The 17,397-nt window shown below is 38.1% G+C and overlaps 2 protein-coding genes across 4 annotated transcripts in view; one reads left to right on the top strand and one right to left on the bottom strand.

The window, feature by feature from the left end:
* Window positions 1-939: 939 nt before the first annotated feature.
* Window positions 940-5,710, bottom strand: cysltr2b (cysteinyl leukotriene receptor 2b). Its single transcript, XM_084418043.1, has 2 exons — window positions 5,574-5,710; window positions 940-2,724 (listed from the first exon to the last, which is right to left on the bottom strand). Exon 2 carries the CDS (start codon window positions 2,706-2,708, stop codon window positions 1,674-1,676), a length of 1,035 nt encoding a protein of 344 aa, XP_084274169.1. The 5' UTR covers window positions 2,709-2,724; window positions 5,574-5,710; the 3' UTR covers window positions 940-1,673.
* Window positions 5,711-10,642: 4,932 nt separating this feature from the next.
* The window catches only part of rcbtb2 (regulator of chromosome condensation (RCC1) and BTB (POZ) domain containing protein 2), a 47,890-nt gene continuing 41,135 nt past the window's right edge, over window positions 10,643-17,397 (top strand). For all 3 annotated transcript variants that reach the window (XR_014628753.1, XM_084419239.1, XM_084419240.1), the window contains exons 1-2: window positions 10,643-10,809; window positions 11,800-11,931. Coding sequence is in view for 2 of the 3 variants with exons in the window: in XM_084419239.1 (XP_084275365.1) it covers window positions 11,806-11,931 (126 nt within the window). In the remaining variant the exon portion in view is untranslated. The remainder of the gene's footprint in view (window positions 10,810-11,799; window positions 11,932-17,397) is intronic.

Here is a 17,397-nt window from a genome sequence, read left to right as displayed (position 1 = left end):
ATATACAGTATGCTATGATGTTGATGAAATTCTTTGACTAGATGTAAATGAGAGGCAAGATCTATAAAGGTCAATGATTGCTTATACTTTGAACTTTGAAGAACATGATTAAAGAATCATGTATTTTCATTCATGTATTTGTGTATCTAAAGCTGAATTTGTTATCAAATCAACAGAGAACACACTTGTAGTTTTGATGTTACTATTTATTTTTGATAAATGTATTACTAGAATAAATTGCAGTGCTTTATTATGCAGTAAAATTGAAGAGTGTGTTTAGTTTGCTGTGTTAATTGTTTTGAGAGCAACTACATTCACTTGAAGAAATGTGTCAAATTGATTGAGAAAAACTGTAATTCAAAAATTGTAATTTGGAAATAATTCTATGACATTAATGGGGCAATCAAGCAATAAAACATGTTATACTGAAAAATTTGAAATAATTAGAAGGCTAAATAAATAAATAGGCAGGTCAGTTTTGGCATTATTGTATTATAAAAAAATAATGTTAAATTGAATAGATAGATAGATAGATAGATAGATAGATAGATAGATAGATAGATAGATAGATAGATAGATAGATAGATAGATAGATAGATAGATAGATAGATAGATAGATAGATAGATAGATAGATATAGAAGCAATAAAAACAATCTTTGAAACATTTACAATATTACAACACGAACAATAATACACAAGTCTTTTGATTGGGAAATGTATAACCAGCACAAAATATGTACTTTTAAGGAATCCCTTTGAACTGTACACATGTAAGCACTTACTGACAATTATGTACAAAAATTCAATAAATTACTAGCGTATGTTTCCTAGAAGAGTATAAAGTGTCGTTTTATAGCTCAGGACAGTTATTGGAGTTTTGTTGAAATATCCATTTGATTCAAATCTTTGTTCTAGAATGAATTGATATCACCTTAATTCCTTAAATGGATAGTTTACTTAAAAACACAAAAGATACAGTGCTTTGAAGAGCATACAGCAATGTTACAACAGGTTAATGGCTTCATTTTTGGGTTAACCATCTATAAAAATGAGCCAATGTTGACATAGAGAAAGAGCACAGAACAATAAAACGAATGTGTTTTGGTCTGAAAGATTTGAAGGGAAATATTGATTTCACATTGAAAATGTAGACACTGTGAGACATTGTCTGAAACTCTAGAGGAAACACAAGCAAAATAAGATCTTTTTCCTCAGGAGAAACATCTCAGAAGCAGAAGACATTATTTCTCAAAATATTTTAAAGAGATCTCATTTATCGTCAGCAGTGTTTCCATCCATGTACTGCATTTTATGCCAATTCTTTTGGTTTCGCATGAAATAAAACATAAGGAAACTTACGATTTAACTTAAAACTTAAAGAAATGCTCAAATGAGGTGGATAATTGTATTATCCAATAAGAGGACCTGCACATAAACAACAATGGAAACACATTTTCTAAGTCAGTTCCTCCATGCGCAACAAAAAACATATTCATAAGCAATATTCACATTAGTTCAATTCACAACAGTGGTTGGAAACATAGCTATAGTGACTTTCTGGAGGTTAATTCTGGAGGACTTTCTTCCTGTATGGGGCCACAAGTCCAACAACAGATCAAATCTTTTTCCAGGAATTTCCCCCTCAAGTCCCAACAGGTCCCAACTAAGGACTCTATATCGGTGTGAATCTTCCCTCTATATCACGGTTTATCTTCTCCAACACTTTCACATTTTGCCCAATTATACAACTCTGTCTTCTAGGTGTATGCTGTCGCCAAAAGTTAATAAAGTTTTCCCCTACGAAAAAGAAAAGCAGCGGATCCAGGCAACTGTTTCCCGAGGCCAGAACGTGTGTGATGACCGCGGCCTTTCTCAGCCTTTCAATATAATTGCAGGACTCTCCGTAACCGTTGTTTTCAACGTGCATCTCCGCCTCCAAAAATAGAGTTCGGACGATGTGATACGGCATAAAGCACACGAGGAAAATCAGCAGAACGATGATCACGAGAGAACAGGACTTCTTGAGATTGAACTGAGACCTTTGATTCTGCTGGGTCTTCTTGAGCTTCAGCAAATAAAAGGCCGCAAAAATGTAACAGACCGAGATGACCGCGAAGGGCATGACGAAGCCTAAAAACAAGGTGCCTCGATTTAACGTGATAATGGTGCTCAACTGGGACGGGTTCAGTTCTAGGCATTTGATCCGTCCAGACTCCACAGAAGTCCCGGATCCCAGGAGCGGGATGGACATCAGGGACACGATCAGCCAGATGACGATGCATATCGTCCAGGCTCTCCGAGAGGTTTGCCAGCGCACGTATGCGAACGGCTTCACGATGGCCACGAAGCGAACCATGCTCAGGACCGCGAGCAAGTAGACGCTGCCGTACATGTTGATGTAGAAGACGTAGGACATGATCCGACAGGTGATGTCTCCGAAGGCCCAGTGGGAGCTCATGAGATAGTAGGCGGCTCGGAAGGGCAACGAACACACCATCATCAGATCGGACAGAAGGAGATTGAGCATAAGGATGTTGACTGGAGAAAGAGACACTTTTCTTCTCAACGAAGAGGAAATGAAGATAAACAAGGATATTAGGTTGCAAACAAGCCCAAGGGAAAACATGAACAGATAAGCAATTGGGTAGACGGTGTGCTTGAAGTCACTGATGGAGCAGTTATTTGACGTGGCATTCTGATCCCCCATGGTTGGGTCGGGAATTCTGTGAACAGGACATACAGTAAATCAAAGAGATCACATTAGAGAATGAAATGGAATTTGAATCATTTTCAAACTAGACAGCCTAATGGGTGTTTGTTCAATGTCAGGCTCTATGTTTCCAAGGCTTCGATTAAAACTAACAGATTTTTTACTTTATTTTGCGATCTTTTCATTATGTACAGTTTTTCCTCAATCGCTTTAGCTCAATTCTTCAAAATATCTTTTTTTTGTGTTCAACAGTTTAGAAAGAAACTCATACAGGTTTGAAACAACATGAGGGCGAGTAAGTGATGGCAAATGTTTCCTTTTTGGGTGAACTAACCCTCGAACTTACCGTTTACAGACCATGAATATGCAAATTAGCCCCGCCTCCACTTAATCACACTATAGCTCAGAGATTCCACTTGGTCAACCGTAGTAAATGCCACACATGGAAATATTGGTTCAGTTCAGCCATATATGATTGACCCTGAAACTGTTTCAGAAGTAGAAGGAAGTGTGAATTATACAGGCTTGTCTACAAGTCGATATACTGTTTTAGAATGTGTTTTATGTATCGTTCTCTTCAACGTCGGACACATAACGGTATTTGATATGATTAGCCTTTTGCTTGACTAAGTTATCAAACAGCTAATAAGGTCTTGCTTTACACAAACCATGTTCCCGTTCAACATCTCAGAGTCAGGCAACTGTCTTCTAAAAATCATCAAAGATCAGGGGTGACCAATTCTGCTCCTGAAGGGCCACTGTCCTGCAGAGTTTCTCCAACCCTAAACACATGATCACATGCTAATCAAGCTCTTCAGACCAGGCTGTGTTCGAAATCTCCTCCTAAAACCTTAAATAGGGCACAGTTTCGAACACAGCCACTAGAAACTTCCAGGCAAGTGTGTTGGAGCTAAAGTGTGCAGGACGTTGGCCCTCTCCCTATCATAGAAAGTCCGTGGAAAAAAGCCCCACATGTTGATGGGATTGGATTGGTTACATTAGTAGGAAACAGGGGCGATTTCAAACCGCGTTTGTGTCTTTGGTTCACTGCAGTTTTAAGGAGGAAATACTCAGCAATGGTGTTGACTGATGAATTTGCGCATGATTTGTCTTAATGCATATTGAAAACACCACAACATAGACATGTTAACAACATTAAACACCCAAAAAAGCTTGTCTTAATCCATTTTGCACTTGACATGCTCCATCTGTGTACTAAGTGCATTGTCAGTAAATCACCCGCAGAGCTTTTATTTTCCATAGGCGCTTTTATGGGTTTGTGGTCTCGTGTCCTGTTTGGTTAATACTGGCCCTTAGTTTCGTGTTCAACCCAGATTCGAATTTCCCAATTGTTTAAGCAAATCGCACACTTGTGTGAGCCATCGCACGCAAAATGATCCATTCAGTTATCAATTTCAGTCAAACATTTATATTCCATAAATGTGTCTATGAAATGGAATGATTGTGATGTCTGCTACAAATGACCTGCGAGGATCACAATCTTGTGTAAGACATGTTCCTGGATCAACATATTTTGTCAATCCTGGAACAAAATTCCTGTCCGAAAATGTAGTCCTAACCCCTAAATCCAACCCTACCCATAACTTCAACTACCCTCTCTAAAATCAGAGGGAAATGATTATGTGAAAACACTGATGTAGAACCCCGATTGTAAGCCTAAACTTGACATAAACTGTAAACCCTCAAATCTGATTGGTTGATGTTGTTCCAGGATAAAAAAAAAAATGTTGATCCACGAACACCCTGCACTTAATGAAATCACGTTGTTTATCAAGGAGACAGTGAAGGGTTGCAATGCGTGAACAAAATAAAGCAAAAACAAGGGTAAATGCCACTTGAAATCTAAATATCTTATATTGTGCATAGGTTTCAATCAAGCTATAAAAATGGTGAAGAAACATTTTTCCTTTAGAAATTGCTAAATTTGACTAAAAACATGTTGAATTAAACATTTTATTTCACTACGTACTCCACTGAACTTTGATTTATTTACATCTTACAACAAAAAAAACTTTTTTTTTACAATGATTTTGTCAAATTATGACAAAAATCTAAATATGACTTAAATGCGTGTATTTAGGACACATAAAATGATAGTTATGAGATTTACCATAAGAAAAACAAAGGGATTATCCATTTTTATTCCAAATCCAAAATGTTAAAAATGGTCATTTCCATCACAGTCATTTCCACCACAGAATATTGTTGAACGCAGTTGATTTCTAAACAGTCAAAACCATCTATTCATTAGTTAGATAAATTTTCATTTTTTAACACAACCTGGTATTGATTATACAAGGTCAAATAGAAAGGAAAAGTGCACATCTGATATCTGCCCAAGGCAAAAGCACTTGAGTAAGAATATCCTATTTCAGCACAGCAACCCAAAGCACTCAACCATGACTGATCACAACCGGTACGGGTTTATACTGACATGCAAAGAAAAACTAGGCAAATTTATGCAAAAAAGGGAAAGTTAGTATTATTAAGAGAAGTTAGGATTTCTTTTCCAGTTGATGTTGTTGATAACAGTTTAGTTCAAAGTATTGTTCACTTAAATGCTGCCTTAAAAACACCAAACACAACATTTGAACATATACAGGCTTCATATTATTGAACAAAGACCCATAAGGAATACATTTTTAGATCATTTGTCTGGTTTGGTTTGACATGTCTGCCTCAGAGAAAGAGATAAATCCAAATTATCTTGAACAGTCTAAAAAGAGATATTTTAACACCATTATCGTTATAATAAATTATAAGAATGCATATGGTAAAATTACAGTATATGCTTCATTACCAATAGTCCATTGAAACATCTAAAACATCTAATGCACATACCTGTAAGAGGTTGCCAAAAAAAAATGAATCCAAAAATTCCAATTCCCACGGATATACACTAAATCCTATTCAGCAGGAAGACTGGTGAGATGAAGCCATATAAAGGCATGACTCTACTCAACTGCTGCTCCAGAGAAATGACTTGATTTCACAGACTACAGACACACCCATTCCTGATCTTGTGCTTGAGGTATCAGAAGAGAAGCATATAAGCATACAGTTAGATGCTTATAGATGACATACAGATAGATAGATAGATAGATAGATAGATAGATAGATAGATAGATAGATAGATAGATAGATAGATAGATAGATAGATAGATAGATAGATAGATAGATAGATAGATAGATAGATAGATAGATAGATAGATACATCTCTCGAACATGGTAGATGATGATGATGTTGTTTTTATTTTATTAACATTAATGACACAGACAAAAGCAGGAATATTAGGCTGCTGTTACTTTAAGACTGAATGCACAGACCAAATATACTGACACACATCCGGTTTCTTTCTCAACTGTTCACTTATAACCGAAATAATACTTGCCGAGATGGGTATTTTGAAGTAATTTTGTGTGTGTATGTGTCTGTTCAACCGCAAGTAAACTCAAAAGAGGAATCAATTCAGTGTTCGAGCTCTCTCTCTCTCTCTCTCTCTCTCTCTCTCTCTCTCTCTCTCTCTCTCTGTGTGTGTGTGCGCGGTTCGTGTGTGAGGCTGTGCGCACAGAGATAACACAGTCATGTTTGTCTGATCCAAGATAAACTCAGTCTGTGTGTATACATGATCCAGTCTAGTAATTTCCTTGTTGCTGCATGACATTTCCTGAATTCCAAAAATGAAGTATTTCTTCAGTCATAAAATACTGAATAAAGATTTTTGAGGAGGATTTATGCGATAGCCTACATTTAGAATTGGTAACAACAACAACAACAACAACAAAAATCAACATGTTTGGTTGAATATCTAACTGACGTCTTTTTTCCAGGGTGGCACCAGGCCCTCGCACCACCAGCCTCCTGGCACAGTTGGAATTTGTAAGAAGATATATAACAGATGTGGGGGAATGTGTATGTAAAAGGGTTCAAGATGAGGAAGGATGAAGTCAGGGTTGGCGTTACTGAGGCTCGTGCTTTTTATTCAGTCTCCACAAATCAAAACAAAGTCGCGCTCACTGCACTTCCCATAAATTCAGTTCATAAAACACACAGTCGTTGCTGCCTCAATCGCTCTGCTGCACGAGTCCTCAGTCGCTCTCTCTCTCCTTACTTCCTCTTCCCCAGAGGCTTTTAAGCGGTCTCTCCATGCCTATTACTGTAACCAGACACAGGTGTTTGTCATTTGCACTTGACCTACTTACGCATCGCGTTCTTCCTGTCTCTCTCTCCCATTGCGGACCTCGCTGAACAATGCCCTCCTCGCCACGTACCCCCACCGCCTGACTCAGGCCGGGGAGCCATGGGTGAAAGCCTGCTGACACTGCTCCGTCCACTGGACCGGATCTGGCGCTTCCTTTTTAGTGAGGTCAGTTAGTGCCTCCTTTTGGGTCTTGGGTCTTGGGTCTCCAGCAGGTTGCAACTGCTGTTGTCTTATTAATTTGAGGACGCACCTGCCCGTGACCCAAGTGGAAGCCCAGATACCTGACCTCCACACGCCCAACCGCACACTTTTTCGGTCCAGCCACTTTCAGCGCTCTCAGGACAGCACGCAGATGCTCCATATGATGCTGCCGATGCTGCCAATGCTGCCAATGCAGCACACGGACGCAGAATCCTGTCCATGAGATGCTGAAAAGTGGCCGGTGCCCCGAACAACCCTAGCAGCGTTGTGAAGGCTGTTTTTTCCTTGGGTATAGGTGATCTGACAAGATCCTTTAGTTAAATCCAGTCTTGAACAAAATCGAGCTGGGTCAGGGAGGTACTGGCAGTTAAGCAGGTCAGGGAGGTACTGGCAGTGCAGGGAGCCATGGAGGCACCGACAGTTCATCGGGTCAGGGAGGCACCGGCAGCTCAGGGAGCCAGGGAGGTGCCGGCAGTTAAGCGGGTCAGGGAGGTACTGGCAGTTAAGCGGGTCAGGGAGGTACTGGCAGTGCAGGGAGCCATGGAGGCACCGGCAGTTCACCGGGCCAGGGAGGCACCGGCAGCTCAGGGAGCCAGGGAGGCGCCGGCAGTTCAGCGGGTCAGGGAGGTACTGGCAGCTCAGGGAGCCATGGAGGCGCCGGCAGTTCACCGGGTCAGAGAGGTACTGGCAGTGCAGGGAGACAGGGAGGTGCCGGCAGTTAAGCGGGTCAGGGAGGTACCAGCAGTGCAGGGAGCCAGGGAGGCACCGGCAGTTAAGCGGGTCAGGGAGGTACCAGCAGTGCAGGGAGCCAGGGAGTTACCGGCAGTTAAGCGGGTCAGGGAGGTACTGGAAGTGCAGGTTGCCAGGGTGGTACCGGCAGTTAAGCGGGTCAGGGAGGTACCGGCAGTGCAGGGAGCCATGGAGGCGCTGGCAGTTCAGCGGGTCAGGGAGGTACTGGAAGTGCAGGGAGACAGGGACGTACCGGCAGTTTAGCAGTTCAGCGGGTCATTCGTACTGCTGGCAAGTCCATTTTCATTTAGGGGATCCTGTATTCTGTCACAATTTGGTAGCTGTAGTGACGAGCATGACAAAGAAGTAAACAAAATAGTATTTAATTGCAAATTCAAGACAAGGAAACACGCTGGTGTTAACATGGAGACACGGAATATAGCAACCAGCTACAACATAAATGTTAAACAATACAGGACAACAAACAGACTGAAACTGAAAACTTAAATACATACTGGGACGCTGTTGAATTCTCCTGGAGTCTATTCCTTGGTCACATGCCTCTTTAAATAATAATAAACAACCACGGCCAGCACAAAAACATAGGCAATACCTTTTCCCTTTAAGGCTGAGTTTTGTCAGGACTTTACTGCAACAGAACATGAAAACTACATCCACAGAGAGCACATGGCACTAATGCGTATACATACATTACACATACTAAGTATGTATATGTGTCAGTGAATATACATGTAGTGCGTTATTGACCTTCATGACCTTAGACACTTTACATTTCTCATACAGCTATCAGGAGAACAGCAGAATAATATGGATAAGAAGTTCAAACTGACACTTCTCTTTCTACAAAATATAACTCTTGCTTAAAGGTGCTCTAAGCGATGTTGGGTGAAGTCATTTCTTATTGACGTTCGAAGTATTTTCAAACAAAACGGAGGCTAGCTCGACCTTCCCTCCTCCTCATCCCGTCCCCTCCCCCTCCCTTCCGTGCTTCCTGAAACAGTCGCTAACCATTAAAAAAAAAAGAAAACTGGATTTACCAGCAAAAACAGAGCCACCTGAATGTCGGATTGGAAGCCCTTCTGCCGGCGGAGTTCTCGCCACCTTTTGAACGCTTTTCCCATGTAAATTCGGGACTTTGCGCGTTTCTTCTCCTTTTCCCTCTTCCTTGTTATTTGTTCATCGGAACGTCTCTTTGGTCGTGTGTCGGCCATATCAAAATTCTCAAGAATATACATTTTTAACGTTAGTCGTTGTCTACATCTCTCCTCTAGCTAACTTCCCTCTTCATGCTTCTCTCTCTTCCACTCCGCACTAACCCCCCAACCCCCACCCCCAAATCATTCTTGTCGGTTATTGGCTGGAACACTGTTTGTTATGTTTTGTGGTCCAGGCTGGGCCAGTTTGTTTTTCTTGCTGTTTGTGGAGCCTGGGCTGTCTACAGAGACCGTGTTTTTTTTACAGTGTGTTCAGGGGACAGGCAGCTAGCGGATAGTGAGGAGATGTTTGCTGTATGTGACAAAAAATGTTTTGCCCTAAAAAACGTGTGACATCGCTTAGAGCACCTTTAATTTGCCTGTGTGACCAAATTAATTCATTATAAAACAAGTACATATTTATTCTCTGGAAGCCGTGATAAATGAGTAAACGCTGTTACTGCATTCCTGACATGGGTCAGACCCTCAGTCACCTCTCAGATACCAAATATATGATTCTGAATATCTGAATGTTTACATCATTGCCTGTAACATTAAAACCTGAATAGATACACTGGTTAAAAAAAAAAAAAAAAAAACTATGATTTCCAATTCCTTATATAACACAAACCTTAAAGTCTTTAAAAACCTTAAATTGCTACAAAAAAAAGCAATTTAATATATATATTTTTTCCTTAGAGATAAGATACAATTCACCGATCATTGAGACAATGGGATGTCACAATGGGAATATGTCATTTTATAGCATTTTTTTTTTTTTTGGCCAAGCATATATTTTGTAACATTTATGCCACAATGGTAGTACCATTGCACTAATGCAATATATAGACTTTACAATATTATGTTGACTTGCAAAGCAGAATTTTGCATTGGTGTTTTGAAGTTTGATGGTCAGGTTGTTATCATCCAAAGAGGTTTTTGTTTTTTTCGTGATTTAGTGCAACAATATTATTAATAATCCATAAAGAAACAGATACAAATAAAAAAAATTAAAAAACAAAAAAACATTTCGACCTTTTGTGAGCTCTGAAGATAGTACGCTTCAGAAGAAGTCAGTATGACTTATTGTTTAATCGACGGGTCCATGGTAACTGCACTACGGATGCAAATTTTTCAGCAATATTGATATACAATATTAGTATTTTGATGGCCATTATAAATGTTATAAATCTCAAAAACAATTAGTGTTTTAAATAAACATTATAAAATGTTAAACATATTGTAAATGCCTCATGATTATTATGGTCCAGGGAGGCTTTTCTTTTGTTGTTATTTTGCTTGGTTACTTTTTTAATACTTTAAAAAGTTGAAGTTGTATTTATTATTATTATTACCATTTTTACTTTCACTCAAGTTTATTTTTGGCTAGGCTATATTAGACTTTTAATTTAGTTAAAATGTTCACTCGTTATCTATACTTTCACTTAAGTATAATTTTTTAGTGGTTTTTACACCCCCTACCCATGCCATTTTACTGTAGTTACCATAGTAATTTGTTTGTAACGTAAATTTGGCTAAAATCCAGATTACAATCCACCCTTATGACACACACACACACACACACACACACACTGCTAGCAGAGAAGAAGACTGCCCACATCCACAGCTATGCTCTCCTCTCTCCAAGCCATGCAAAACTGACCGCTTCTCCGCGTCTACATCACCTATTAACACCAGGAATGAAGACTTTGGAGTTTATATTAACACAAGGTAAACAGTTAGAGAGTTTTAATTTTAAAACCTCGCGTGAGTTGGATTGACACTTCTCTATGACGTCAATCTATCTATCTATCTCTCCAGCCGGCTAACATCAGCTAGCAGCTTAACCCATTCAAACACCTCTAAATATGTTATAACAACTGCTATTCAGCTGCAGACAGGTCATTTAACATCTAAGCCTGAGGCTTAAATCAGATTATGGATTGTTTTTATCTCTGTAAACAGAGGAGGTGTTATAAATATGTTAGCTTGTTAGCTAACAGCCGAGTAACAACACGCGCGTTTATTTACATAAACATTCATATAACTTAGGCTACTTTCTAATCCTGACTAGGTGTTTGAGAACAACTAGTGTAGAAGTTGTACCCTAACCCTAACCCTAACATATTATTTGTTCAGGAATGTCTTTTTTTTTATCTTGTCTTACTTAAGTAAAATGTTATATAATTTAACTATGTTGCTTTATTATTGAATTTCACATGCAAAGATTTAACGTTAGTTCATATTCATGGGTTTCCCCTTACAATGAAGTGCTTTTGTGGGGCCATGCTACTTATTTTCAGGCACACCATGGTTCTACCTTTCTACATAGGCTACTGATAAACACAATAGTAAACACCTATTGGTTGTATGTCTTTCTTTCAATGAAAATGACATGCTACTCTACACTGGATCTTAAAGCAGGGCTTTTCATTCTTTTAGATGGCCATCATGGACCCCCAAAATATGATAATTTGCGTAAAAGACACGTACTGTACTGTTAGATGTAAGTTAGATAATGTTTTATTCATATATTTATTATAAATTGATTTATTTTAATCATTTATTATTATTATTATTATTAAAATGTTAGTAATTTCTTATTTATTTTAGCTATTAAGTTGAATCTTTCCTAAAAATGCTGTCTAGTTAGGCAGGCAACTATTTGTGTGAGATGCTGCTTCAGCTTTCTTTAACGTGAGTGTATGTGTTTTACCACAGAGTAGTATGCTGGACGTGGGAAAGTGGCCGGTGTTCGCCCTCCTGCCCCCTGAGGAGCTGCGGCTCGTCCGTCAAGCCTGTGTGTTCGGCAGCGCTGCCAATGAGGCCATCTACGTTACCGTCAATGATGAGGTGCAGTAATGCTGAAAGCTTTTACTGGACAGATCAAGCATTATGAGGACAGATCCTCGCTGTTCATTAGGTTGGGTGGAGCTTGTGCTCCGTCACACACACACACACACACACACACACACACACACACACACACACACACACACACACACACACACACACACACACACACACACACACACATCAGGATGCTTCAGTAAGACGAGCTTCAAAATGACAAACCAGTCAGAAGTACTGTGAATGGTTTACATCATTTTTTAATTTAGAGTAAATCTGTATAACTATTATATTGCTAATTTTAGTGTGTAATATTAATGGAAATATAAATATATAGATTTATATGTTTATTAGCAGGGCTCGACATTAACGCTTGTCCCCGAGACAAGTGGATTTTTTGAAGGGGACTGATTACAAAAATAACTAGGGAATCACCAAAACTCTGATTTTATTATATTTAGCGTAAGTGGCGATCAATAGTGCATAATAATATATAATGTATAATGTACTGACGGGTTACATTATTTAACATATTGCGGTAAATATTCAAAATGTGGAGTTTTTATATTTATATACCATATGTTACAGTTAGGCAACGTCACACGACCAAGAGTGGTGTTTTCCTGAATACTATCACGATTGATAATGTGACACTGATTTCACCCGACAATTCAATAAACAAGTAGTTAATGTTAAGTCACTTACATTTTAGACGCAATATTGTCTGTTTTTGCTGCGAAAATAGTTCCAAACAAAGATCACAGGAGAATTAATTCTCATCTCACAGCAACACTCAGCCGTGCTTCAGAATGATTCAGCGTTTTGAACGAATCGGTTGAGTCAAAGATTCAGTGACCCATTCATAGACAACTGTGGCTGCGTCCGAAATCGCATACTTCCCTACTATATGTAGGTGAAAAACAGTATGTGACAAAAGAAGTATGTCTGAATTGACTGTACTCGTAAAAGAGTGGGCGAAAAGTACCCGGATAACCCTACATCTTCTAGTGTGATTGTGAAGTGCTTGTGAAGAGGATTTATGAATGGCAGTTTAGAGACATAACTAATGCTGGTAGGTCACATGATAATGACAACATGGCAAATGTAGTGAGTCCGGATTACATTTATTAACATATTGTTATTATTATATATATATATATTTTGTTAGTTACAGTTTTAGACAGTATATGGGTCAATGACCTGTAAGGATTTTCGACAGGCCAATTTTAAAATACAAAAATGAATTATTTAAAAAAAATTATACATTTTAAATTTAAAGTGTTTTCTCATCTAGATGAATTGGCCGTAGTCTTAAAAAATGTCATGTGGTGCGACCGTGATTAATCTTAAAATTAATTCATTTCCTTCAACATAAATTCAAAAAAACCAAAAACGTTCTCAGTAATTAAAGTGTTTAAAAACAAAGTATTTGCATTTCTTTTGAGTTTTTGTATATAATGAGCTCATATTTTTGTTCTGCAATTTCAGTCGCCTTCTGAAATGCAGTTATAATTAAAAAGTTTTTTATAAAAATGTTTTAAAAATACCATTCACTTAAGCATACTGAATCAATGATTTATATTTCAGCCACAGAAATTAGATATTTTATTTTTTAATTTAATACAGTTATTGCTATTATTGGTCACACCACATGATGAGTGGTCGCTCCAAATGACACGAAGACCTTATATTGTTAAAAATCTATTCAAAGAGATCAGTAAACAATACATTTCATACAAAGAATAGATTTAAACTAGATTTGAAATTAAAATTTCATAGAATTTTTATGAACAAACATTTTATAAACCATTTGTTATGAAAATCATCGCAAACATAACTTGACGATGACATTGGAGACAATGGAATTAAATACATTTTGATTTCATTTCGATCAGAACCATGTATAATCATGCCTCATCACAAACAGTTAGTGGCCTTGTGAACTTATTTCTGAACTTTGCCCAATCTTGGCTGCTCAATTTAGAGTAGCGAGAGGTTGCTGGCTCAGGTTTTGAGATGAACATCTTTCTTACAGTAGAAAATAACATCTGGAGTTTGTGGCCACATGAATAAGTTATTTTCACCCGACTGCCGCATGGAGCTAACCTGGACTTCCTCTCCCACAACCTCAAGGACCTGACCTACAAGCTCATCATAGGTTACAGTCACAAACTTGTCACTCAAGTCTTGAAGACTAGCTTGTTCCCTTGGTGGCTCAGGAGTGCTTGAGGGATCCTCAGTGCGGCACATAGTGTCCCTCAGGTCTACTTTTACTGGCTGATAACATAAGCATGTCTTTAGTTCTGCATGCTTGCTGAAGCACGCCACTTCCCTTTGACTAATTTGTGCAGCTTGTGAATACAAAACCTGGTGTATCTTTAAGGTGCCTTTATCTTTAAAGTTTCATCTCTGGACAGCAAATTGATAACAGCTTGCTTGAATTTTTTCACGTAGGCCTAGTTGTTGTCTTGCCATTAACCCTTTCTCACTCTTTCTGAATTTATCATTTCTTTTTCTCATCTCTGCTAGCTGTTTCCTCAGTATTAAGACCTGCTTTTTCAGTTTCCACTTCTCTTTCTGCAGTCTTTTGCTACGTTTCTCTGCTGAAGATATATTCCTTCTCTGATCTCTCTCTGGTGTGGAGGACACTGGTGGATTAAAATCCTCATTCAGAGGTATGGGGTCTACCACAGCTTGACCTGGGTTTACTCTTGTGCTTCATCTACATCGACCAGAACTGCTGGAATTATCTCCATAGATGGCGGTGGAAGGTCTAACACAGCGTTTGCCATCTTTTTCCTTTCCTTGTAAGCACTAGATGCAGCCCTCCATTTCTCTCTCTGTTTCTTTTTCTCCCTATCTGGCATCTCCCTTGACTTGACATGGAATCTTTCCCTGCCGCGTTCTTCTCTGGTAGCTGAAACAGTAATGTAACATAGCATCATGTCATAAATCTATGGTGTATAGTCTGCTTTACTTTGGACATGTTAACGAAAAAATGCATTTCTTCCAGGTAATGAAAAACACACAAGTTGGCCAAACTCCATGTTGCTTTATTTATAGTTTTGATTTGTAACATTTTTTTTAACATACCTTTCTCTTCTCCTAGCAAGGTACTATGAGCGGTTTTTATTTTGCTTGGCAGTGGCATCTGGTAAAAATAGATTAAAAAGGTTATAAATAAATGCATAATAAATTAATAAATAGTACAAATTTGTTGTACAAAGATGACCCAAATTTCATAAAAATCTATTCCAAATGATACTAAAATAAAGTACTTTATGTATATAAACCATCAATTGAATATAAAAGCACAAAAACGGCCAATCTAGGACATGTATATATCATGAACTATGATATAACACTCTGCAGTGGTCGCACCACATGATATTTTCAAATTCAGTCAAAATTTACAGGCACAGAATTGCCCACCAAAACAAAACAAAACAAGCTAGCTTCCCACAAAAGGTCACTATAAAATTTATAATAAAAATATATATTTGTGGACAATATTTTTATTTTTTTTAGGTCATACCACATGATATCCAAATGTGGGAATTACATACCAGCTGTTAAAAAAGTAGTTTTTTTTTCCAAATTTAAGAGAGAGTTGCAAACCTGCTTGCTGCTTCCATGGGTCCTTGGCAAATTGGTATATGACGCAACTTCCTGTCTTTGAATGGATTTCAACATAAAAGTCCCAAAGTGGTAGTTTCTTGATGGTCGCACCACATGATATTTCATAAAATGGACATCATCGGACAAAGTTTGTGTAAATATTATGTTGGAAATATAAATGCAAATGCTTTGCAATTTTGTAAAGGATTACAAAACACTTTGAAAATCATGCCAAATAGTGCAGAAAATACATTTTAATAAATTAGAGCAATTTCAAAGACGTTTCCAAAACAGAAGTTATGGCCGGACGGTCGCACCACATGATATTTTGACACTTTACATAACAGAAAAATGACAAATAACTAATGGTTTTTGAAAAGTTAAAGTGAGTACATACATGGGAGAGGTACTAAATATATATGGTATCTTTTTAAGCATTTAAAAATTTAAATCGGACAGAAAATGTAGGCGGCACTTCATTGACCCATATATTGAATTTTATTGGCCTTAGCAAGAAAATAACTATCTGCAGCATTAAAGTGTGTCAGGGTGAGTAGAAATCTAGTTTACAGCAGACAAAAAAGTTTTGTCGAGCCCTGCACAGATAGGAAAGAGACAAAGCCAGAGTGATCCTGGGCTGCTGATAAGCAGATAGAATGAGGCTATATTTAGGCCTGTAATACTAACACAAGCCTTGTTTGCTTCCTGAGAGGAGCTTTGGTGCACGTCCTGAGCCTGGACACTTCATATTTTTAGCTCTGTTTGCCTTTTAGCTTAGATAGATATTTGAATAGAAAACAAAACAAAACATGGAGAACAGTTAAGGTACCATTTACCTTTACAACAAAGGTTTTGTCATCAAAACAAGTCTTGAGAAAGTTTCTTTCACGTTGTTTCAACACATTAGCAGGAATCAAGTGCTAAAGTGACAACCCACAGTGCCTTTAAGAATGCTGTGTAAACAGGATTGTAGTTACACTGGAAGGAGCAATCAGAGCCGTAACTATCCGCAAAACCTCTTTTGGTGTTAAAAAACAAATGTTTGGAAGGACACTACAAAACTAGCGCTGAAAAGGCGTGGACACAGTTATTTTTATGGCTGACCTTATTGCATATGCATTTGTAGGAGTTTCCCTTTCAGACACAATTTATGGGAGGAGAATATTTAAAGGGGTCATGAACTGTATTTCCTGTTTTTGACCCTCTCTTTCACACTTTTCTTTTTTTGTATTTCTTACGAACAAGGCTATCAGTATTAGCACTGACAAATTTTCACCAAATTACTTCAGCGCGGAGGACATAACTGACAACAAATACAAAACAGATATACAGAAGAGAAACATATACATATACAGAAGGACTAATAAAATAATAATAATAATAATAATAAAAAATAAAAATAAAGTGTCTATTGAAATAAAGATAATTAAGGACTCTATAAAAAAAATTATAAAAAAAGGGGAAAAGGGAGAACCTGCCGTCCTGATCCACATCTAGGTATACTCCCCTATCCCTTTAAAACACTTAAGTTTAAAGAATAGACATTAAGCTGTCATGAGTTCGGCTCCAGTGCTCAATAGTTTTAATCTTTGCCCTATTAATTAAGGCAGTGGATCGCTCCAAACGAACAATATCTATAAAATAGGACAACCACTGCTGTTTTGATAGTGAATTAGGGGGAAACCTCTTTCACACTTTTTGATAGATGTGCCGCTTTCAAGACTTGGAAGTAAACACCCGCTGCTATGAGTAACAGTTTTGCATATTCAAATGATATTCAACCCACGCCATTACACGTGTGAACTCTGTGAAATTTTGAAAACCTCAGAATAACCGAATTATGAATGAATG

The sequence above is a fragment of the Rutilus rutilus genome (assembly GCF_951802725.1).
Source record: "Rutilus rutilus genome assembly, chromosome: 9".
Classification (NCBI taxonomy): Eukaryota; Metazoa; Chordata; class Actinopteri; order Cypriniformes; family Leuciscidae; genus Rutilus; species Rutilus rutilus.
The sequence above is the reverse complement of the archived record's forward strand: the minus strand, read 5'-3'. Positions and strand labels throughout refer to the sequence as shown.